Source organism: Palaemon carinicauda, chromosome 10, assembly GCF_036898095.1.
Source record: "Palaemon carinicauda isolate YSFRI2023 chromosome 10, ASM3689809v2, whole genome shotgun sequence".
Taxonomy (NCBI): domain Eukaryota; kingdom Metazoa; phylum Arthropoda; class Malacostraca; order Decapoda; family Palaemonidae; genus Palaemon; species Palaemon carinicauda.
In genome coordinates, this window is record NC_090734.1 from 154,906,443 (window position 1) to 154,930,120 (window position 23,678).

The 23,678-nt window shown below is 46.7% G+C and overlaps 1 protein-coding gene and 1 pseudogene across 1 annotated transcript in view; both read right to left on the reverse strand.

The window, feature by feature from the left end:
* The window catches only part of LOC137648888 (E3 ubiquitin-protein ligase RNF13-like), a 108,287-nt gene that overhangs the window by 15,096 nt on the left and 69,513 nt on the right, over positions 1-23,678 (reverse strand). The window contains exons 7-8 of the mRNA XM_068382063.1: positions 22,828-23,002; positions 3,181-3,365 (exon numbers count right to left, since the gene is read on the reverse strand). Coding sequence (XP_068238164.1) covers positions 3,181-3,365; positions 22,828-23,002 — 360 coding nt within the window. The remainder of the gene's footprint in view (positions 1-3,180; positions 3,366-22,827; positions 23,003-23,678) is intronic.
* On the reverse strand, positions 7,730-7,848 carry LOC137648954 (5S ribosomal RNA; annotated as a pseudogene).

Below are 23,678 nucleotides of genomic sequence, written 5' to 3' on the forward strand. Positions count from 1 at the left end.
ATACCAATAATATATTTACAAAACGACATTAACGTTACTTTACTATTATGATCATAATTTTTCCTTCAGGATGCATAAGCCCAAACAAAGGTGAAGCAACTGAAACGGATTCCCGATAATGCAGTTCTTAATTACAAAATCTACAGACCTATGAAAGCATAATCTAGAGTTTCATACAAACACAAATGGGACCATGAAAGATATCGGCTTGTCCCGAGATCATATCACACCCAATGTTCCTATTGTTTTTAAAAACAAAATAATAATTAAGTCAGCACCGTGGTGGTGTCATCATCATTTTTTAAAATAGGTTCAAAAAGTAGTTTCTTTCAAATTAGTCAATCATATCGAGATGAAGAAAAAAAGGAAACGGCAAAATTTTTTTTTATATTAATTTAGCCAAAATATCTTGAGAAACAAATAGAAATGCCAGTATGTGCAAGTCTTTCACATCCGGGACATTCATAGTCTATACACCTCTAAAATCAAACCATTGTTCCCTAGTCTTGGGTAGTGCCATAACCTCTGTACCATGGTCTTCCACTGTCTTGGGTTAGAGATCTCTTGCTTGAGGGCACACTATTCTACCCTATTTCTCTTTCTCTCTTTTTGTTAAAAGTTCCTATAGTTTATTTTGGTAATATTTATTTTAATATTGTTACTGTTCTCAAGATATTTTATTTTTCCTTGTTTCATATTCTCACTAGGCTATTTTTCCTGTTGGAACCCCTGGGCTTATAGCATCATGCTTTTCCAACTAGGGTTGTAGGTTAGTAAGTAATAATGATGATGATGATGATGATGATGATGATGATGATAATAATAATAATACTGTAATAATAATAATACATACATACATATACCAAGGCACCTCCCCCAATTTTGGGGGGTAGCCGACATCAACAAAGAAACAAAAACAAAAAGGGGACCTCTACTCTCTACGTTCCTCCCAGCCTAACAAGGGACTCAACCGAGTTCAGCTGGTACTGCTAGGGTGTCACAGCCCAACCTCCCACATTATCCACCACAGATGAAGCTTCATAATGCTGAATCCCCTACTGCTGCTACCTCCGCGGTCATCTAAGGCATCGGAGGCAGCAGCAGGGCCTACCGGAACTGCATCACAATTGCTCGCCATTCATTCCTATTTCTAGCACGCTCTCTAGCCTCGCTCACATCTATCCTCCTATCACCCAGAGCTTCCTTCACTCCATCCATCCACCCAAACCTTGGCCTTCCTCTCGTACTTCTCCCATCAACTCTTGCATTCATCACCTTCTTTAGCAAACATCCATTTTTCATTCTCTCAACATGGCCAAACCACCTCAACACATTCATATCCACTCTAGCTGCTAACTCATTTCTTACACCCGTTCTCACCCTCACCACTTCGTTCCTAACCCTATCTACTCGAGATACACCAGCCATACTCCTTAGACACTTCATCTCAAACACATTCAATTTCTGTCTCTCCATCACTTTCATTCCCCACAACTCCGATCCATACATCACAGTTGGTACAATCACTTTCTCATATAGAACTCTCTTTACATTCATGCCCAACCCTCTATATTTTACTACTCCCTTAACTGCCCCCAACACTTTGCAACCTTCATTCACTCTCTGATGTACATCTGCTTCCACTCCACCATTTGCTGCAACAACAGACCCCAAGTACTTAAACTGGTCCACCTCCTCAAGTAACTCTCCATTCAACATGACATTCAACCTTGCACCACCTTCCCTTCTCGTACATCTCATAACCTTACTCTTGCCCACATTAACTCTCAACTTCCTTCTCTCACACACTCTTCCAAATTCTGTCACTAATTGTCCAAGCTTCTCTTCTGTGTCTGCAACCAGTACAGTATCATCCGCAAACAAAAACTGATTTACCTCCCATTCATGGTCATTCTCGTCTACCAGTTTTAATCCTCGTCCAAGCACTCGAGCATTCACTCTCTCACCACTCCATCAACATACAAGTTAAACAACCACGGCGACATCACACATCCCTGTCTCAAACCCACTCTCACTGGAAACCAATCACTCACTTCATTTCCTATCCTTACACATGCTTTACTAGATTTGTAGAAACTTTTCACTACTTGCAACAACCTTCCACCAACTCCATATAACCTCATCACATTCCACATTGCTTCCCAATCAACTCTATCATACGCTTTCTCCGGATCCATAAACGCAACATACACCTCCTTACCTTTTGCTAAATATTTCTCGCATATCTGCCTAACTGTAAAAATCTGATTCATACAACTCCTACCTCTTCTAAAACCACCGTGTATTTCTAAGATTGCATTCTCTGTTTTATCCTTGATCTTATTAATCATTACTCTACCATACACTTTTCCAACTACACTCAATAATAATATAATAATAATAATAATAATAGACTGAAAAAAGTATCAGGATCACCTAAGGTTGATGAACTATTTTTCTTGCATAAATGTCTATCTGACATAATCTAAATGAGAAAAAAATTCAATGAAATTTAACTTTGGGAAAGGTAGACACGGTTATCGTATCAAGACACTGAAAGCAAGTAAATTGAGACTTTCAGTAATGGTACAGTCTAAGAAGAAAAACATGACAATAAAAGAAGGAAAACAATAACATGAATTAAAAGCAATGACTCTCCACAAAGCAATCTAAGAGGATTTAATGTCTCCTTATGTCTCAATCACCAATACACACTGGTCAGTTTGTTGATGAAAACTGGCCAAGCCCCAGACATGAATATTATTACTATTAATTCTAAGCTACAACCCTAGTTGGAAAAGCATAATGCTAAAAGCCCAAGGCTCCAACAGGGAAAATAGCCCAGCGAGGAAAGGAAACAAGGAAAAATAAAATATTTTAAAAAGTGACATTAAAATAAATATTTCCTACATAAACTATAAAAACTTTAACAAAACAAGAGGAAGAGAAATAAGATAGAATAGCGTGCCCGAGTGTACCCTCAAGCAAGAGAACTCTAACCCAAGACAGTGGAAGGCCATGAAGACATGTCTGAGGCCTTGTTCCTATAGTGGACTAAAAACGGCTGCATTTGTTGTTGTTGTTCTTGTACGTCCCTTTTTCTAGGCCTTCATGACATGTCATTCAAAATCCCACATTTATGCAATCTCCATGTACGAGACACAAACAACTTTAACTCACCCGCTGTTCGGCGAAAGTTCCGCCCTGAGTTCCCCCATCAGAATTTATAAGGGGACTACTTTCATCTTCAGAGTCTGTTTCTAAGTCTGAGGGCCGTTCATCCCCAGTGATCACTTTCCTCTTGCAAACGGGACACACTCGACGATTCTTGGTTAACCACGGGTCAATGCACTTGCTGTGATATGCTATAAAAAAAGGATAAGATGACATTGAACAATTCTAGGAAATTTCTATTAAATATACAAAGTAACTATATTTTGCAAGTGTAAGAGGCAGGTTAATAAGATACTGTATGCATTAGAAGTTCTCCTCAGCTTTAAATAATCAAGAAGCAAGAATCACACTAACAATTATTGAATACTTGAGTAATCTTCATCTTATTTTAAAATAAAACTAACTACCACACCTATTCTAGATGTACAGTAGTTTAAAACCAAAATCCAATCTTGAACACAATGTTTAATTATACAGTAACCTTACTATACAATCTTCTGGCCAATTTAATGAAGTTTATGTCATTTCCTTAAAACGTGTGAGAAATCCAGCCAGGTCTAAGAAGTGACAAAATCTTAATAGTTCTATAAAATAAAGTTACCAACTCTATCCTACTCTCAAGGTCCGAAAAAAAATGTACACAAATATGACAATAAATACAAGCTAAAACATTAGCCCATAAATACGAGGATTCCTTTTCCCTGGAAGGCACGCTATAAGGTATCATGATACAGAAATTATGAGCATGGTAAGAAAGGACTTGCTGAAACAGAAATGGTAAGAAAGGACTCGCTGAAACAGAAATGGTAAGAAAGGACTCACTGAAACTTAGATGATTTAAATATTGACTTCTGCATGCTTCTCCATTAGGGACTCGGAAACTATCTTAGTGCCCCATGTACTGTGATCTAAGAGTTGGAAGAAGTCGTACAGCAAGAATGAGGAAAGAAAACAGAAATGAAGATGAATTAGAAAGCTAAAAAGTAGGTTTCAGTATGGCCTGAAGGGATGCTACAAAGGCCCTGTAGTAATGTCCTTCCGTGCATCAATGGCACTATCCTTCAGAGGGGTACAACCTGAAGGGAGTGAAGGGAGATGAGGTACTGGTGAATAAATATTGGTACATCGCATGAAATTACATCTAAAAATCAGGCTACAGTATATGTCAGTTTAGTGAGATCGGTGTTACTGTACGGACATGAGTCGAGGTATTCCAACAGATTTAGTAGATTTGAGAACAAATACCTCAGAAGGATATTACGAGATAAATGGTAGGACAGGATTAGAAATGAAACTATAAGAGACATTACTCGAGTGCCAGATGTGGATGAGATCATGGTAAGGGGTAGATGGGGATGGTTTGGGCATGCTCTTCGCACTCCCCAAGAGAGATTAGTTCACCAAACATTTAACTGGGCACCAGATGAGTTGAAAGACCCAGCCCTACATGGCTGAGAGCTATGAAACATGAATTGGGAGATGATGAGTGGAGGAGTTTTGAATTAAAAGCTCAAGATAGAGATGCCTGGCGAAATCTAACAGAGACCCTTTGCATCAATAGGTGTAGAAGGAGATGATGATGATGATGACATCCCCTATGTAATGAGAGTCAAGAATCACAATTAGTATATAGGATCTGTGTGCGGCAGAAATTCAGACACTGAGTAGGAAAATGGAAGACTTTAAAAATATGACAAATTCGAAGATAATTTGTATTTTTTTACCTAACCATACAAACCTTAGCTATTTACATTGGGTTTACCTTTTAGCGCAGCTGAAATGGCGAGCCTTTAGAATTTAACGAAGGTGTATTACCCCTGCGCTAGTTAGCGGGGGGGGGGGGGGGTTAGGGGAGTGGTAGCTAGCTACCCCTCCCCCCCCTCACACACAGATGAATGCTCACTTTCACTTAGAGGTAGGACTTGTCTTGGGGGACAGGGCTGGCGGGCAAATATTATGTAAATAGCTAAGGTTTGTATGGTTAGGAAAAATACAAATTATCTTCGAATTTGTCATTTGTTCCGTAACCGAAATACAAACCACGCTATTTACATTGGGTGACTTACCCATTAGGTAGGGTGGAAAGTCCCCAGCCATACTGGCTTTGGCTTTACCCGGGGACTTAGGATCCGAGTGAGTCGCACTCGAGAAAAGGAGTCCCTTCACCTCACAAGTTCCTTGCTCCGCAAGGAACCGTGTGGCCTACAAAAGCTTGTGTGTGAAGGAAGAAGTGTGACCAGTCCTAGGCAGTTGACCTTGAGTTCCAGAAGGAACTCTGGGTTAGGACGTTCCCAATACCACCTTGTCAGGGTATGGGGGACGCGACAGTATTGACTCAATACTCGGAACACAAGGAAGCATGGTTTACCTGCAGAGGTTCGAGGTCAGCTATGCAGAGACCAGGATGCTGCTTCCCCGTAGAGGGGATGATGAAGAAAGAAATAAGGGCCAGACATACTTCTTTCGTTCATGCAGACTAAAACCTGATAACAATGCCCTCAACCTTCTGCTACCTGTCCAAAAAGGAGCCTGAGGTTAGACCAGCTGTTGTGTAGCCACCACAGAGCGATAGAAAACGTATCGAGACTCCTGTGGGTCACGCCCTGCAGGAAGCGGGCTGCGAAGGTCATTAGACGCTTCCAGACTCCAGCTTGTAGCACCTGGGTCACAGAGTAGTATTACTCGAAGGCGAGGGACGTTGCGATGTATCCAACATCGTGCTATAGGGCGATGTGACGGGGGAGGGTCTGGAGACAGGTCGAGATGAATGTCCTTGAGTCCGAGCTGAAGAGGTATACTGGTGACTCTCCCCCGTGTGCTTCTTGTGATCCCAAGTCGGCTGCAACTGAGGACAAACTGCAGCTGTTCCCAAAGATAACCCCTCGATTCCTTTACTGGCAAGAAGGAGAAGGTTTTGGGTCATCTGATACAGAATGGAGACTCGAAATCTTGAAGGAATTGGACCGAAGGGCCGGGACCCCCAGATTCCGAGTCTAGCCAACAACTCAGGAGCGAACCTGAATGTTGCCTTCCCCTCTTCCTTAGAAAGGGCGGAGTCGAACAAGACCAAGAAGATTGTTTACACACTGGCCGTGGCCCGAGTGAGCAGAAGACCCAAGGCGGAATACAATCCGAGGCCTGTCGTAAAGGGTCTTGAGAAGATCTCTTAAAGGACTAAAAGTCCGAGCCATGCTCCAAGTTGGAGGTCTTCCTCCGACTAGGGCAGGGACGATCGTAGCTTCTCATGAGCGAGGAAAGATCCAGCGGGCAGGAAAAAGTTATTCCTTTAAGCCTGAAGGTCAGGGAAAGGCTGAGCGACAGGCTTCATTGCCGAGAGCGGAAAGGAGTTTCCTCCCGCCGAAAGGCAATAAGACCGTTATTGCTGGAGAAGAGGCCTCAAGGGAAGAGGTGTATCTCCCACGGCACCAACCACCGAAGACTCTTCACTTCCCCTGGAAGACCCCTGCGGATGACTATCGCAGATGACGCGACCTCCGTCCCGCGACTGTAGCGGGTTGTCTCTTCTTGAGGAGGAGGCGTAGTGTCTCCAGGCATGAAGCCGAAGCAACGCCCCGGTTCGTAAAAGATGTTGCAGTGTGGTTGTTTGAGTAGTCTGCGCCGTGGGAGAAGCTCTCCCGGGAGTTCCGTCAGGGGAAGCAGAGGGTCCAGAAACCGTTCTGCGCATAGTCCCACTGGAGCTCTCCCATTGAAAGGTTGACAGACAACCTGGTCTTGTTGAGACCCATTGTCCACAGACAAAAAGGAGGGAAGACGCAGGCGTCGAAGTTGTCCCACCATCACCGGAATGCATCTTGCCAGAGTCTCGGGGTCTGAGACTGGGGGAAGAACAGCGGAAGCTTGAGGTTCCAAGCTGTCGCGATCAGGTCCCCCAGACCAGGACTTGCTGGTTACTCAAGGTCAAAGACCCCCAGGTACACTCTCTCTACGAGGCTCTGCTCGGATAGTCGGAGAGAACATTCCTCTGCCTGGAATGAGAGAGCCGAAGGTGGTATTGAGAGAATCTCAATCATCCCGGTATCTCTACTGAGAGATGTGAAGGTGTGAAAAAGCGTCCCCTGCTGGTTAGAACACGCCAGAATCATGAAGTCGACGCACACGGGGCGACTCGGCAGGAGCTGTAGGATCTGTAGAGGGGCCACACTACGGCCCCAGACCATAGGCCTGGACCGGAATATGCCCCCCCCCCCTTTCCTTTGACGAGTCCGAGAACAGCATCATGAATGTGGGGAAAGGACGAGAATATCCACTACCATCAAGAGGCTCCATAGGTCAACACCCATTGCAGGTCTAATAGTTCCGCTGGTCCCATAGGGGCCAGGAAGTCCGGTTAAACGTTGCCTGAAGCCACCGGAACTTGGACCGCCCCACATGGAACTTATCCTGAAGCGACCGTTCGGACTATAGACGGGTCAATGAGGAAAGGAGAACTAGGAAACGTTCCAAGGTAGGGCTGAAAGCTCTGCTTGACTGAGAACAGGTACTGCGACTCTCCTCAGTCTTGCCACAGTCAACTGAAAGGAAGGCTCAGAGGATGTGGCAACAGAATCTGGCGTCCCCAGGTGGTCACCCATCCAAGTACCGACCAGAACCGACGTTGCTTAACCTCGCTGGACGGACGAGAAGCAGGGTTTCCAACGTGGTAAGGCCGTTGACTCAATATCATGGCCAGATACTCCAGATGTTGAGGCAGAAGAAGAGAAGGCTCCAAGCAAAATACCATGAACCCACACTCATGGTAACCATCTGGAAGCTTGTCCCGGCGCTGAAGAAGGTCGAACCTGAGCCTACCGGAGTTGACCAGCCCTCCAAAAAGCAGAGGAGGCGGAAGCCTGCACCTGAGCGGCCATGAGGAAAGCAGGGAGAGTTCTCTGGGGAAAAAAACCTGCTATGCCACGGCGGGATAGCCACACTGCATCATAAGCAGGAATACTTGCAGTCTAGGCTGAATTCCACTATCTCCCTGGAAGATGGATGGAATGGAAACTGAAAGTACCCGTCCTTCCGATCCAGGGTTTAAGGAGTCCTGTCGCCTCGTTACCAGTCTGATCGATTCTGCTGTTCTACGCTGGCCGAAGTTTGTTCGACAAACTTGATCAGGGCTGAGAGGTCGACTACGGAACTCCCCTCTCAGATCCTTCCTTACAAGAGAGGATCGACTGAAGAGGCCGGCGGTGAAGCCGTCGATGATCCTATGGAGGACCTTCGCCTAAGGTATGGATCATTCTGCCCAACAGGGCAACAACTCTTGCCGACGCTATGGCATAGAGGTTCAGAGACACTGAATTCGCTGACAGAGACGACAGGCGCGATATCCTTGGCTGATCACAGAGATTGTGCGGGAATGGGCATCGGGAAGCTGTCATTCGGATGAGTAACCTTAAGCATCCTCCCAGCGAGAAACCTGCAATCCTACAGTTCGTGAACTCTGCCGCTCCTTTTAGGACTATGCCCCCCCGGGGGAGCCTCCCGTGCCATCTGTTCCTGACAGGAGGAAACTGCAATTGGACACCTTGTCCCAGTTGTCGTAGCCGATAACTTAGGCCGACGTGGTTGAAAGAAAAGGGCGCTGGAGCCCTGCAGAGTCTGGAAGAGAGCGCCTTGGAGGAGTGAAAACGGAAGTCGATTTCCTCCGCACAGCCGCTGTCTAAGTCTCTGTCCTTGGGCACAAACAAACTCTTCTCAAGGATGGAAGGGTGTCTGAGGTTGTCGACCTCCACAGATGAGACACCCGAAGGAAGCCCTCAGTCAGCGTGTCCAGATGGTACAACATCGAGCTTGTCCGAGAGGAGGAAAGTACCCATGATCTTCCTGTAGCTTCCTTGAACCAAACCTCGGGCCATAACCGAGGAGGGAAAGGACCTGGTAAGCCCCCAGAGGAAGGGGTAAGCAGTCACCCCTTGGCCGATGGAGAAATCTCGAACGGAAAGCCCCCCGCCAAAAATCCTTCCGTGGAATGACGGGGAAGGGCTAACCCAGGTTCTGGAAAAAGGAGTGTTGCTCAGACCTCCCTGAAGTTTCTTCCTATTCTTGCAAGTGTCATGCTCTGCGTTTACGGGGTGAGGCCGTGTTCTGGAAATACGCTCCAGAAGAACTCGCCAGGCTGGCCATGCTGCAAAATCCCCAATGGGAATCATGGTCGCAATCGCCCTGCAGCTCGCGCGATGGTAATTCAAAGATTTGCGCGTGGGCGAACGTGGAAGCGCCCATGAGCGGTCACGCAGGAACGCAAACGAAGGTGAGCGAAGGAGCGCAGGAGGGCGAGCGTGGTAGGAAGGGCGAGAGCTGGTGGTCGGCGAGCGATAACCCATAGACGAGCAATGGATACTGCAAGAATTAAGCTGACGTTCGTGCGAAGAAACACTGTAGGTTCGAGCGATGGAACACCGTTGGTTCGTGCGACGGAACACTGTCGGTTCGCGCGACGGAACACCGTCCGTCCGCGCGATGGAATATCGTTGGTTCGCGCGCGGGCGAACATTGGAGAGCATGTGCGCGGACACGCATGAGCGTAGACGTATAGGCACGTGGGCGTGTGGGCGCGCAGGCGAGCGTTCGCGCGGGCGCGCAGGCGAACGGTCGCGAGGGTGGCCAGGTGAATGAGCGCGAGTCCGAGGCGGCGAACGCAAGCGTTAGCGCGATGGCGAGGAAACGCGCTGCCGCGTGGGCGAGGAAGACCGCTGGCGATATGGATCAACAGGCGATCGGTGGTGAGCTGGTGAGCGCTAACGCCCAGGTTGGCGATGGCGCGTTGTGGCATGTCGACACGTTGGCGAGCAGCATGCGCAGGTGGGCGATCGCGCGATGGAGAGCAGCATGCGCAGGTGGGCGATCGCGCGATGGCGAGCAGCATGCGCAGGTGGGCGATCGCGCGATGGCGAGCAGCATGCGCAGGTGGGCGATCGCGCGATGGCGAGCAGCATGCGCAGGTGGGCGATCGCGCGATGGTGAGCAGCATCCGCAGGTGGGCGATCGCGCGATGGTGAGCAGCATCCGCAGGTGGGCTATGGCGAGCTAGTAGCTGGCGAACCATGTTCCTTCAGAAGCGTTGGAGAACGTTGGCGCGCCGGCTGTAACACACGCGGGCGATCCGGAGATCGCCGAGAGACAGGTGATCGCTGACGTGTAGAACGCTGTTGAATAGGCGATACTAAAATAGCCTGTGCGCGCTGGCGAGCAGGTGATCGCTGACGAGCAGAACGTAACACGTGGAAGCCTGCGCATAGAAGAAGATTCCTTGACCCAGACCTGAACCGAAGTTCTAGATCGCGAGGGGGAACGTGGGCGCACAGGGCGCGTAACAGGAACCAACAGGAACAGCAGGGATGATCATCATGAGAGCGCTGGAAAAAGGAGAGCGCTGACGAACAGGAGAGCGTTGGCGAACAGGAGAGCGCTAGCGATCAGGAAGCGCTGATGAGCAGGAGAGCGCCTGTGCCCTAACACTGAGCAGGAGCAGGAGAGAACACAGCAGAAGGGCGCGCAGGGGAACCCTGACACGCAAGGGAAGAACCCCCGTGGGAGGCAATCCTTTGCTCTGAAGGGAACGTTATCCGTCGGGAGACAGATATCCATCGGAAGACCGTTGCCTGTCCGCCGGGAGACTGACGTCCGTTGGAAGACCGTTGTCCGTCGGGAAGACCGTTGCCCGTCGGAAGACGAGATCAGACTGCTGTCCATCTGCACCAAGGCGGAAGATCAAGAAGAAGGAGTTGTAGGCTGCAAACGGAGATTCAAAAAGGCGCCTCTTAGCACCCTTATAGGGAGATGAGAGGCCCTTACGACGAAGTGGACGGTGGGCCTTACGGCGAAGGAGGCCAACAGCAACAGCAGTAATAGAATCCTCCGAAGAGGAGTCTCTATGAGTGTACTCTCTCGCGAACGAAAGAGAAACACTTCGTAGAAGAGACTGGTCAGCCAGTGACCTAAAAGGAGCAATCCTCCGAAGAGGGGCTCCTGCAGTTGCCCAGCCCCTTGAGCGAAACTGCAGGTGTGACCGCTCAGCACCAAGAGCATAGTCGCACGAAAAAAAGGCAAGAGAAGAACCCCCCAAAAGGAGAAAAACTCAAGCCTGGACAGGAAAAAACTTCCCTCGGAAGGAAAGTTACTCGCCCAAGGAGGCAAGCCTCCTGAGAGTTCTAAAATGAACTGGAAAGCTGTCCGTCGTCACGGGAGTACTTCCAGTAGAAGGAGACATGCCCCTGACGAAAATACAAGGGGGGAGGCAGCAACAGCCGAATCCCCAGGCCTCAACAAGACAGCTCACTCCGTTGTCACATTACAGAAACGAACTAGATCGGTAACTGTAAAAAAATAAAATAAAAATATTTTAATTATAAAATAAATTTTTGAATATACTTACCCGGTGAATATATAATAGCTGCAACTCTGCGGCTCGACAGACAACATACTTAAAAAACTCGCGAGCGATCGCTATGCAGGTTGCGGGTGTGCCCACCAGCCCCAACTGTCGGCCAGATACCACTCTCGAATGTAAACAAAACCTTCAATTCTTCTCGTCCCGCTGCGTCTCTATTGGGGAGGAAGGGAGGGTCGTTTAATTTATATATTCACCGGGTAAGTATATTCAAAAATTTATTTTATAATTAGAATATCATTTTTAAATATTTAACTTAGCCGGTGAATATATAATAGCTGATTCACACCCAAGGAGGTGGGTAGAGACCAGAGTTAAATATGTTTACAGCGTATAAGCTAAGAGTTTTTTCATTTTGACAGTTATCAATATAACAAAACCAAAACAAATAGGTACCTGGTAAGGAAGTCGACTTAGACGATTACTCTGCCTTGTAAGTCTGTCTTCCTCACGGAGCCCAGCGATCCTCTTAGGATGCTGACAGACTCCCAGGAGCTGAAGTATCAAGGGCTGCAACCCATACAACAGGACCTCATCAAACCCCTAATCTGGGCGCTCTCAAGAAATGACTTTGACCACCCGCCAAATCAACCAGGACGCGAAAGGCTTCTTAGCCTTCTGAACAACCCATAAAAACAACATTAAAACATTTCAAGAGACAGATTAAAAGGATATGGAATTAGGGAATTGTAGTGGTTGAGCCCTCACCCACTACTGCACTCCCTGCTACGAATGGACCCAGTGTGTAGCAGTTCTCGTAAAGAGTCTGGACATCTTTCAAGTAAAATGACGCGAACACTGACTTGCTTCTCCAAAAGGTCGCGTCCATGATACTTTGCAGAGATCTATTTTGCTTAAAGGCCACGGAAGTTGCTACAGCTCTAACCTAGTGCGTCTTAACCTTAAGCAAAGATCGGTCTTCCTCACTCAAGTGTGAATGAGCTTCTCGTATTAACAATCTGATAAAATATGACAAAGCATTCTTTGACATAGGCAAGGATGGCTTCTTAACCGAACACCATAACGCTTCAGATTTACCTCGTAAAGGTTTAGTACGAGCTAAATAGAACTTAAGAGCTCTAACAGGGCATAATACTCTCTCTAGTTCATTGCCTACGATCTCCGATAAGCTAGGAATATCGAAAGATTTAGGCCAAGGACGAGAAGGCAGCTCATTCTTGGCTAGGAAACCAAGCTGCAGAGAACAAGTGGATTTTTCTGACGAAAAACCGATGTTCTTGCTGAAGGCATGAAGCTCACTGACTCTTTTAGCCGAGGCCAAGCATACCAGGAAAAGTGTCTTAAGAGTGAGATCTTTCAGGGAGGCTGAATGTAAAGGCTCAAACCTGTCTGACATGAGGAATCTTAGGACCACGTCTAAATTCCACCCAGGCATAGCCAAACGACGCTCCTTAGAGGTCTCAAAAGACTTAAGGAGGTCTTGCAGATCTTTATTGTTGGAAAGATCTAAGCCTCTATGCCGGAAGACCGAGGCCAACATGCTTCTGTAGCCCTTGATCGTGGGAGCTGAAAGGGAGCGAACTTTTCTCAGGTATAAGAGAAAATCAGCGATTTGGGCTACAGAGGTACTGGACGAGGATACGGACACTGACTTGCACCAGTCTCGGAAGACTTCCCACTTCGATTGGTAAACTCTAATGGTAGAAGCTCTCCTCGCTCTTGCAATCGCACTGGCTGCCTCCTTCGAAAAGCCTCTAGCTCTCGAGAGTCTTTCGATAGTCTGAAGGCAGTAAGACGAAGAGCGTGGAGGCTTTGGTGTACCTTCTTTACGTGCGGCTGACGTAAAAGGTCTACTCTTAGAGGAAGACTTCTGGGAAAGTCTACCAGCCATCGAAGTACCTCGGTGAACCATTCTCTCGCGGGCCAGAGGGGAGCAACTAACGTCAACCTTGTCCCTTCGTGAGAGGCGAATTTCTGCAGTACCTTGTTGACAATCTTGAATGGTGGGAATGCGTAAAGATCTAGGTGTGACCAATCTAGGAGAAAAGCATCTATATGTATAGCTGCTGGGTCTGGGACTGGAGAGCAATAGATTGGAAGCCTCTTGGTCAACGAGGTTGCAAAGAGATCTATGGTGGGTTGACCCCAAGTCGCCCAAAGTCTCTTGCACACATCCTTGTGGAGGGTCCATTCGGTTGGAATTACTTGACCTTTCCGACTGAGACAATCTGCTAGAACGTTCAAGTCGCCCTGGATGAACCTCGTTACTAGGGAGATGCCTCGATCTCTTGACCAGATGAGCAGGTCCCTTGCGATCTCGTACAGAGTCAGTGAGTGGGTACCTCCCTGTTTGGAAGTGTACGCCAAGGCCGTGGTGTTGTCCGAGTTGACCTCCACCACCTTGCCTCGAAGGAGACTCTCGAAGCTTATCAAGGCCAGGTGAACTGCCAAAAGCTCCTTGCTGTTGATATGCATGCTCCTCTGACTCGAGTTCCACAGACCTGAGCATTCCCGACCGTCCAGCGTCGCGCCCCAGCCCAAGTCCGATGCGTCTGAGAAGAGAACGCGGTTGGGTTTCTGAACTGCTAGGGGAAGACCCTCTCGTAGACTGATATTGTCTTTCCACCAGGTCAGACAAGTCTTTATCTTTTCGGAAATCGGGATCGAGAGCGCCTCGAGCGTCTTGTCCTTTTTCCAGTGAAAAGCTAGATGGAATTGTAGAGGTCGGAGGTGTAGCCTTCCTAGCGAGACAAATTGCTCCAGGGATGATAGTGTTCCTACCAGACTCATCCAATTCCTGACTGAGCAACGTTCTTTCTTCAACATCTTTTGGATGACGAGCAGGGCTTGATCTATTCTGGGGGCCGACGGAAAAGCCCGAAAAACTGGACTGTGAATCTCCATCCCTAAATACAGAATAGTTTGGGATGGGATCAGCTGGGACTTTTCCAAGTTGACTAGGAGTCCCAATTCCTTGGTCAGATCTAGAGTCCAATTGAGATCCTTCAGACAGCGATGACTGGAAGAGGCTCTGAGAAGCCAGTCGTCCAAATAAAGGGAGGCTCGGATATCCGATAAATGGAGGAATTTTGCCACATTCCTCATAAGCCTCGTAAACACGAGAGGAGCCGTGCTTAGGCCAAAGCACAGGGCCCGAAACTGGTACACCACATCGTCGAAGACGAATCTCAGAAAAGGTTGGGAATCTGAGTGAATGGGGATGTGGAAGTACGCGTCCTTTAGGTCGAGAGAGACCAACCAGTCTCCCTTTCTGACCGCTGCTAAGACTGACTTTGTGGTCTCCATGGTGAACTTCGTCTTTGTGACAAAGACATTCAGAGCACTGACGTCTAGCACCGGTCTCCAACCTCCTGTCTTCTTTGGTACTAGGAAGAGACGGTTGTAAAACCCCGGTGATTGAAGGTCCGAGACTTTGACCACCGCTCCCTTCTCTAGTAAAAGAGACACTTCCAGTTTCAGGGCTTGTCTCTTTGCTTCCTCTCGGTACCTGGGAGAGAGATCGATGGGGGACGTCGTTAGAGGAGGTCTGCGTACAAAAGGGATTTTGTACCCCTCTCTGAGCAACCTCACAGATTGTTGATCTGCGCCTCTCTTCTCCCAGGCTTGCCAGAAGTTCTTGAGTCTGGCACCTACTGCTGTCTGAAGTTGCGGGCAGTCAGACTCTGCCCCGCGAGGACTTGGATCCTTTCCTCTTTCCTCTCTTCCCTTCGGCACGAGCACCTCCCCTGCTGGGGGCTCTGCCACGAAAGGGCGGAATAAACCTGGACGCTGGAGTGTCTATCCTAGGTCTAGCAGACAAGGCAGGCAAAGGGGGAACTTTGCGAGCCGAGGACGCAACCAAATCGTGGGTGTCCTTCTGCACTAAAGACAAGGCTATTTCCTTAACTAAGAGTTCAGGAAACAAGAACTTACACAAAGGCGCAAAGAGTAGCTCAGATCTTTGACAGGGCGTCACTCCTGCTGATAGAAAAGAGCACAGAGACTCTCGTTTCTTTAGGACTCCTGACGTGAATGAGGCGGCAAGCTCGTTGGATCCATCGCGGACGGCCTTGTCCATGCAGGACATAATGAGTAAGGAGACATCCCTATCGGCTGATGAGATTTTCCTACTCAGGGCACCCTAACACCAGTCCAGGAAGTTAAAAACTTCAAAAGCCCTAAAGATGCCTTTAAGAAGATGGTCCAGGTCTGAGGATGACCAACTAATCTTCGAGCGTCTCATGGCAAGGCGGCGGGGAGAGTCTACAAGACTTGAGAAGTCGCCCTGGGCAGAGGCAGGAACTCCCAAGCCGAGAACTTCTCCCGTGGCATACCAGACGCTCGATCTAGACGAGAGTTTAGATGGGGGGAAGGCAAAGGCCGTCTTCCCTAAACTCCTCTTGGTTTCCAACCAATCGCCTAACAGCCGTAAAGCTCTCTTGGATGAGCGAGAGAGAACGAGTTTTGTAAAGGCTGGCATGGCAGCAGGAACGCCTAAAACAAACTCAGACGGCGGCGAACGAGGAGCCACAGAGATAAAGTGTTCAGGGAACAACTCTTTAAAAACAAGCATGACTTTTTTAAAGTCCATAGATGGTGGAACTGCTCTAGGCTCATCTAAATCTGAAGGCTGATCCTCAGGCTGGGGTTCAGCAACGTCCTCATCTGAAGGTTCCTCATCTGATAACTGATGAGAAAACGGCAAAGGGGTAGGCAACGTTTGACCCGCAGCGTCCGGCCGCACTGGTGCATAAGTGACGGAGCAGGACGCAGCGTCCTGAAACTGCTGAACAGTCTGGGAACTGTCAACAACAACAGGTGCGCGAGGACGCACAGCGTCCACCCGAGACTGTTTAGACCGTCTGGGTTGTGCAGTCAACACCACACTGGGTTGCGGAGGTTGACGCACCGCGTCAAAACAAGTCAACTTTGATGGTTGGTGAACGTCCTGAACGTCACCAGTCGCATCAGTGAGTTGCCTTACGTCAACGTGCGGCTGGAAATCCACACGGGACCGCATCGGGGGAGGTACAACCCCAACTGGTTGACGCGAGAAAGCTACATCAACGTCAACAGGACGCACAACAGAACGCTTGGATGGCTGACGGCCAGTATCTCCATGAGAAAAACGGCTAGGTTCAACGGAAACCTTCTCTGCGTTGTAGTCTTCCATAAGGGACGCAAGCTTAGACTGCATGTCCTGCAGTATAACCCATTTAGGGTCTACGGAAACGGGTGCGGTAACAGACGGGGTTAGCGACTGAGACGGCACAACTTTGCCTTTCTTAGGCGGCGAGCAGTCATCAGATGACGGCAACGGGTCCGAACTGTCCCAGTGACTACATCCGGGACGTTGGACTTGTCCTGAAGGGACCGACTTGCGTTTCAAAGGTCTAGAGACCTTGCTCCATGGTTTCTTACGTGAAACGCCTTCGGACGACGAGGTAAAAATGGGCTCTCTCGTCTTATGGTAGGGGCGATCTTGACGAGATACGCCTGATACCAAAGAGGGAACGTCTGTTCGCTGATCAAGGCCTCTCGAACCCATAAGTCGTACGACATTGCTTCTCCCCTGGGCTTGGGAGCTTGCAAGAGGTCCCGGACTAGGTGAACGACAGGCACGAACAGACGAACCCTCGGTCGCAACACTGTTCACAACACTTTGCGTAACACTAAGCACTTTCCCACTTTCCGCCGTGGCACTTTGGCACTTGAGTTCCTTCACGTCAGCCATGAGTTGATTACGGTCACTTGCTAAAGCCTCAACTCTCTCCCCCAAGGCATGAATAGCACGCAACATGTCTTGCATAGACGGCTCCTGAGTGCTAGGAGGGGGGTTAGGAACAACCACTACAGGGGAAGGATTAGGTTCAGGGGCATGTGGAGAGGAAAAATCTACGGACCTAGATGAACTTCTCCTTACCCTATCTCTCTCTAGTCTGCGTGTATACTTATCAAATTCGATCCAATCGAATTCCGAAAGGCCCACGCACTCCTCACACCGATCTCCCAATTGACAGGTTTTACCCCGACAATTGGAACAAACAGTATGAGGGTCGAGAGAAGCCTTTGGAAGACGCCTATTACAGTCCGTAGCATTACACTTTCGAAACTTAGGAACTTGAGAAGGGTCAGCCATTTTGAATTAGTCAAAGAAAATTCCAAAAACGATCTAAGTCATCAACAAATAATCCAATTCAAAAAAGAGTTCAAGAGTTTATGTTAAAGAAAACACCTGTACTGCGAAAGCTCAAACCAAATTAAAGTACTTCACCAAATATGATGGGAAAACTCCAGGTTCTACAGCGAGTAAAAGTACGTCTTGTCGTCAACGTCGACAGAGAAGAATTGAAGGTTTTGTTTACATTCGAGAGTGGTATCTGGCCGACAGTTGGCGCTGGTGGGCACACCCGCAACCTGCATAGCGATCGCTCGCGAGTTTTTTAAGTATGTTGTCTGTCGAGCCGCAGAGTTGCAGCTATTATATATTCACCGGCTAAGTTAAATATTTAAAAATCATTAGTACACATTCATTACCGGGGAAGGCTCCGAAGAGGAATCCCGAGGGAAAGGAAACAAGAATTACACAACAGGCACGTGCCCTCACAACCACTTACACTCACGGAAGGAGAGCTGTGACCAAACCAGAATTATAACAATTATAATTATGAAACTATGTAATTATGTAATTAATTACATAATGCCCCCTGTGGCCGCGGGGGCATATAAAAATTAGAATAGCGCCAACGTTATCCCTGCGTGTCGTAAGAGGCGACTAAAAGGGACGGGACGAGGGGGCTGGGAACCCCCTCTCCTGTATAAAATTCCTACGAGACACCGACAAGGAGATGGAGCTGGGGGGAGAGTGACTGCTCCCCGCACTCTAGCGCACTCTAGTTTTGGGGTGTTTGAATGTGCGTGGATGTAGTACGATAGAGAGTAAAAGATGTGAGATTGGAAGTATGTTTAGAAGTAGAAGGATGGATGTATTGGCCTTGTGTGAGACAAAGATGAAAGGAAAGGGTGAAGTGATGTTGGTGAAATGTCTGGTAGAGTGTCTGGGATTGAAAGGGGAAGAGCGAGAGAGGGTGTGGCGTTATTGCTGAGTGAATGGATGACAGGTAAAGTAGTGGAATGGAAGGAGATATCATCTAGGTTAATGTGGGTAAGGGTTAAGTTGGGTAGGGAATGTTGGGCGTTTGTCAGTGCGTATGGGCCAGGTAGTGAGAAAAGTGAAGAAGAGCGGAATGAGTTCTGGAATGAATTAACTAGGTGTGTAGAAGGACTGGGTAGAAGGAATTATGTAGTTGTATTGGGTGACTTAAATGCTAGAGTGGGCGCTGGAGAGGTAGAAGGTGTCATTGGGAAGTATGGTGTACCAGGTGAAAATGAGAGTGGTGAGAGACTGGTAGATATGTGTGTTGAACAAGAGATGGTAATAAGTGCTAGCTTCTTTAAAAAGAAAGATAAGAATAAGTATACATGGGTAAGAGTGGCAAATGGAAGAGTAGTAGAAAGGGCATTAATGGATTATGTGTTGATAACTAAAAGAATGTTTGGAAGATTGAAAGACGTGCACGTGTTTAGGGGTATGGCAAACGGTATGTCTGATCATTTTTTGGTGGAAGGAAAATTAGTTGTAGCAAAAGAGTGGGGGAATAGAGTAGGTGGATGTAAGAGGGAGGTAGTGAAGGTTGAAGAGTTAATAAAACCGGGGGTAAAAAGTAAATATCAGGAAAGGTTAAAAATGGCATATGACGAGGTGAGAGTAAGAGAAACTGGTAATTTAGAGGAGGAGTGGAAGTTAGTAAAAGAAAATTTTGTTGGGATTGCAAGTGATGTATGTGGCAAGAAGGTTGTTGGAGGCAGCATGAGGAAGGGCAGTGAATGGTGGAATGAAGGAGTGAAGGTAAAAGTGGAAGAGAAAAAGAGGGCTTTTGAAGAATGGCTGCAGAATAATAGTATAGAGAAGTATGAAAAATATAGAGAGAAAAATGTGGAAGTAAAGCGCAAGGTACGTGAGGCAAAGAGGGCAGCTGACCTGAGGTGGGGTCAGGGATTGGGTCAGTCATATGAAGAGAATAAGAAGAAGTTTTGGAAAGAAGTGAAGAGAGTAAGGAAGGCTGGCGGAAGAATTGAAGAGACAGTGAAAGATGGAAATGGAAGGTTGTTAAAAGGAGAGGAGGCAAGGAAAAGGTGGGCGGAATATTTTGAAAGTTTGCTGAATGTTGAGGATAATAGGGAGGCAGATATAATTGCTGTTCCAGGTGTTGAGGTGCCAGTGATGGGAGATGAGAATGAGAGAGAGATTACAATAGAGGAAGTGAGGAGAGCACTAGATGAAACGAGAGTAGGAAAAGCATCTGGTATAGATGGTGTGAAAGCTGAGATGTTGAAGGAAGGGGGTGTGACAGTACTTGAATGGTTGGTGAGATTGTTTAATGTGTGTTTTGTGTTGTCAATGGTACCAGTAGATTGGGTTTGTGCATGTATTGTACCACCATATAAGGGTAAGGGAGATGTGCATGAGTGTTGTAATTCAAGAGGTATTAGTTTGTTGAGTGTAGTTGGAAAAGTGTATGGTAGAGTATTGATTAATAGGATTAAGGATAAAACAGAGAATGCAATCTTGGAAGTACAGGGTGGTTTTAGAAGAGGTAGGGGTTGTATGAATCAGATTTTTACAGTTAGGCAGATATGCGAGAAATATTTAGCAAAAGGTAAGGAGGTGTATGTTGCGTTTATGGATCCGGAGAAAGCATATGATAGAGTTGATAGGGAAGCAATGTGGAATGTGATGAGGTTATATGGAGTTGGTGGAAGGTTGTTGCAAGCAGTGAAAAGTTTCTACAAAGGTAGTAAAGCATGTGTTAGAATAGGAAATGAAGTGAGCGATTGGTTTCCGGTGAGAGTGGGGCTGAGACATGGATGTGTGATGTCACCGTGGTTGTTTAACTTGTATGTTGATGGAGTGGTGAGAGAGGTGAATGCTCGAGTGCTTGGACGAGGATTAAAACTGGTAGGCGAGAATGACCATGAATGGGAGGTAAATCAGTTGTTTGCGGATGATACTGTACTGGTAGCAGACACAGAAGAGAAGCTTGACCGACTAGTGACAGAATTTGGAAGGGTGTGTGAGAGAAGGAAGTTGAGAGTTAATGTGGGTAAGAGTAAGGTTATGAGATGTACGAGAAGGGAAGGTGGTGCAAGGTTAAATGTCATGTTGAATGGAGAGTTACTTGAGGAGGTGGATCAGTTTAAGTACTTGGGGTCTGTTGTTGCAGCAAATGGTGGAGTGGAAGCAGATGTACGTCAGAGAGTGAATGAAGGTTGCAAAGTGTTGGGGGCAGTTAAGGGAGTAGTAAAAAATAGAGGGTTGGGCATGAATGTAAAGAGAGTTCTATATGAGAAAGTGATTGTACCAACTGTGATGTATGGATCGGAGTTGTGGGGAATGAAAGTGACGGAGAGACAGAAATTGAATGTGTTTGAGATGAAGTGTCTAAGGAGTATGGCTGGTGTATCTCGAGTAGATAGGGTTAGGAACGAAGTGGTGAGGGAGAGAACGGGTGTAAGAAATGAGTTAGCGGCTAGAGTGGATATGAATGTGTTGAGGTGGTTTGGCCATGTTGAGAGAATGGAAAATGGTTGTCTGCTAAAGAAGGTGATTAATGCAAGAGTTGATGGGAGAAGTACAAGAGGAAGGCCAAGGTTTGGGTGGATGGATGGTGTGAAGAAAGCTCTGGGTGATAGGAGGATAGATGTGAGAGAGGCAAGAGAGCGTGCTAGAAATAGGAATGAATGGAGAGCGATTGTGACGCAGTTCCAGTAGGCCCTGCTGCTTCCTCCGGTGCCTTAGATGACCGCGGAGGTAGCAGCAGTAGGGGACTCAGCATTATGAAGCTTCATCTGTGGTGGAAATGTGGGAGGTTGGGCTGTGGCACCCTAGCAGTACCAGCTGAACTCGGTTGAGTCCCTGGTTAGGCTGAAGGAACGTAGAGAGTAGAGGTCCCCTTTTTTGTTTTGTTTCATTGTTGGTGTCGGCTACCCACCAAAATTGGGGGAAGTGCCTGGGTATATGTATGTAAAAATGAATGAACACTAAAGAAAGAACGAAAACCTCGAAAGGAATCGTTCTACAAGCTGAAAAAGTAACAACTACAATTAGATTCATAAACTAATTGAGACAAAACGTACGGCGTAGCAACCCCCCCACACGGAAAGGAAGCTACAAGGGCGTAGTAACACGTAGTAAATGGGTGAACGACCTTAAGAGAGAGAGAGAGAGAGAAAGACCCAAGTCAAACTCGATCGCCACCCATAAAATTACGCCGTGGTGGCCTAACTGCCGAGGACTCCACGTAGATATCGTACACTACACACACAACTCTGAAAAGGAAACTTACTGATTTCTATACTCAAATATATATACAAACATGAAAACATATTTACATATATATTGAGTAAAAGAAAAGTAAGTGATTAAGTAAAGACAAAACAAACAATGGCTGCCAAGAGAGGACCAAGACAGAGACGTCTGTCACAGTCCGAGCCAAAAGTGAAAGTGAGCATTCATCTGTGTGTGAGGGGGGGAGGGGTAGCTAGCTACCACTCCCCTACCCCCCGCTAACTAGCGGGGGGGTAATACACCCTCGTTAAATTCTAATGGCTCGCCATTTCAGCTGCGCTAAAAGGTAAACCCAATGTAAATAGCGTGGTTTTTATTTCGGTTACGGAACAAATACAACTTTAAACGGCGGAGATCAAGTCCAGACCATCGTATTAAAAGAGAGAAAGTGCTAGACTGATTAAAGTGCTTTCCCAGGGCTGGAAAATAGAAGATCCTAAAGATTGAGATGGATAGGATATGTGATGAGAGGGGATAACAAAATAGTCAGAAAAACAGGGAAAATAGACCAGTGAGGAAAGGAAATAAGGAAAAACTACAAGAGAAGTTTAAGAACAATAATAAAACTAAAATACCCTCAAGCAAGAGGTATTTAGGAAGTTTACACAAATTATGAAACCTGTGCAAAAAATTATCATATAAGATTGAAAAGAACTTTTTTTTCTTCTCTTCCTCTCATAACTAGCAAAGATTCCTGTAATACCATATGAAAGAAAAGTAAAAAATCTCTTTCTTTAACAACTGACAAGAAAGTTTTTATATCTTATATCGTTCATTTACAAACTCGTAATTATGAAAATGCTCTGGTTTATCACATGCGCCTGCGTGTAAAGCAGTAAACAGGTTCATTTACCAACGATCGTTAAGCCCAAAATCAAGAGTATCTTACCATGTGAACAAGGTAATATCCTTAGTTTATCATTATCTACATAGTCTTCTAGACAGACGGCACAGCACTCATACGGATCTCCCTTCTTGAACTTGTGGACCGGCAGCTTTTTCAGGGCTCTGGAAGAGAGGCGATGGCGGCGAGACCGTCTGTAGTCTCGTATGCACTTTACGATCTGAAAACAAAAACGTACGTAAAGAAAATTTCAAAACATACATTTATTTTGTATTATTTTGGCTGAAGAGCGCTAAGAGGTCAAGGAGAAAAGTGATTTTGACAAAGAAAAAATCTATTTCTGGGCGAGGAACCTGTGTCGCCCAGTGAAATTCTCCGCTAGCACCATTTCTAAGGCATAGTTATTGCTGAATATACCAGAGCAAAAAAAAAAAAGAGATGCATGGGATGCCAGGAATAAACCTAGCTCGCTTACTCTCTGAATGTCGGTATTTTAAACTGGGGCGTGATTGAACCACGACCATAGATCCCTCACCAATTAGACTTCTCCTTCATCAACATCCCCCTCCACCCCTACATCTCCCCAACCCTTATCTACATTCCTCCTCAGCACTTGCGTTGGTCAGACGTGTTTTATTTTGCTCTGTGTTGTTTTGTGTTTTTTGGAAGACCTACGTTTTAGAGATCCCTCCTCCCAAGATGAGTATTATATTTGTCTGTTTGGGATTTGGAAATAGTACCAATAATCTAACCATTTTACTTTCTACAATGAGATGGTTGATACTTATCCAGTATAAAACATAAAATAACACTCATACAAATTAAATATATCTACAATAGTTGAAGACACAAAATCCCCCAAGTTAATTCTCTAGTTCAAATACTGAGCTAAAAAA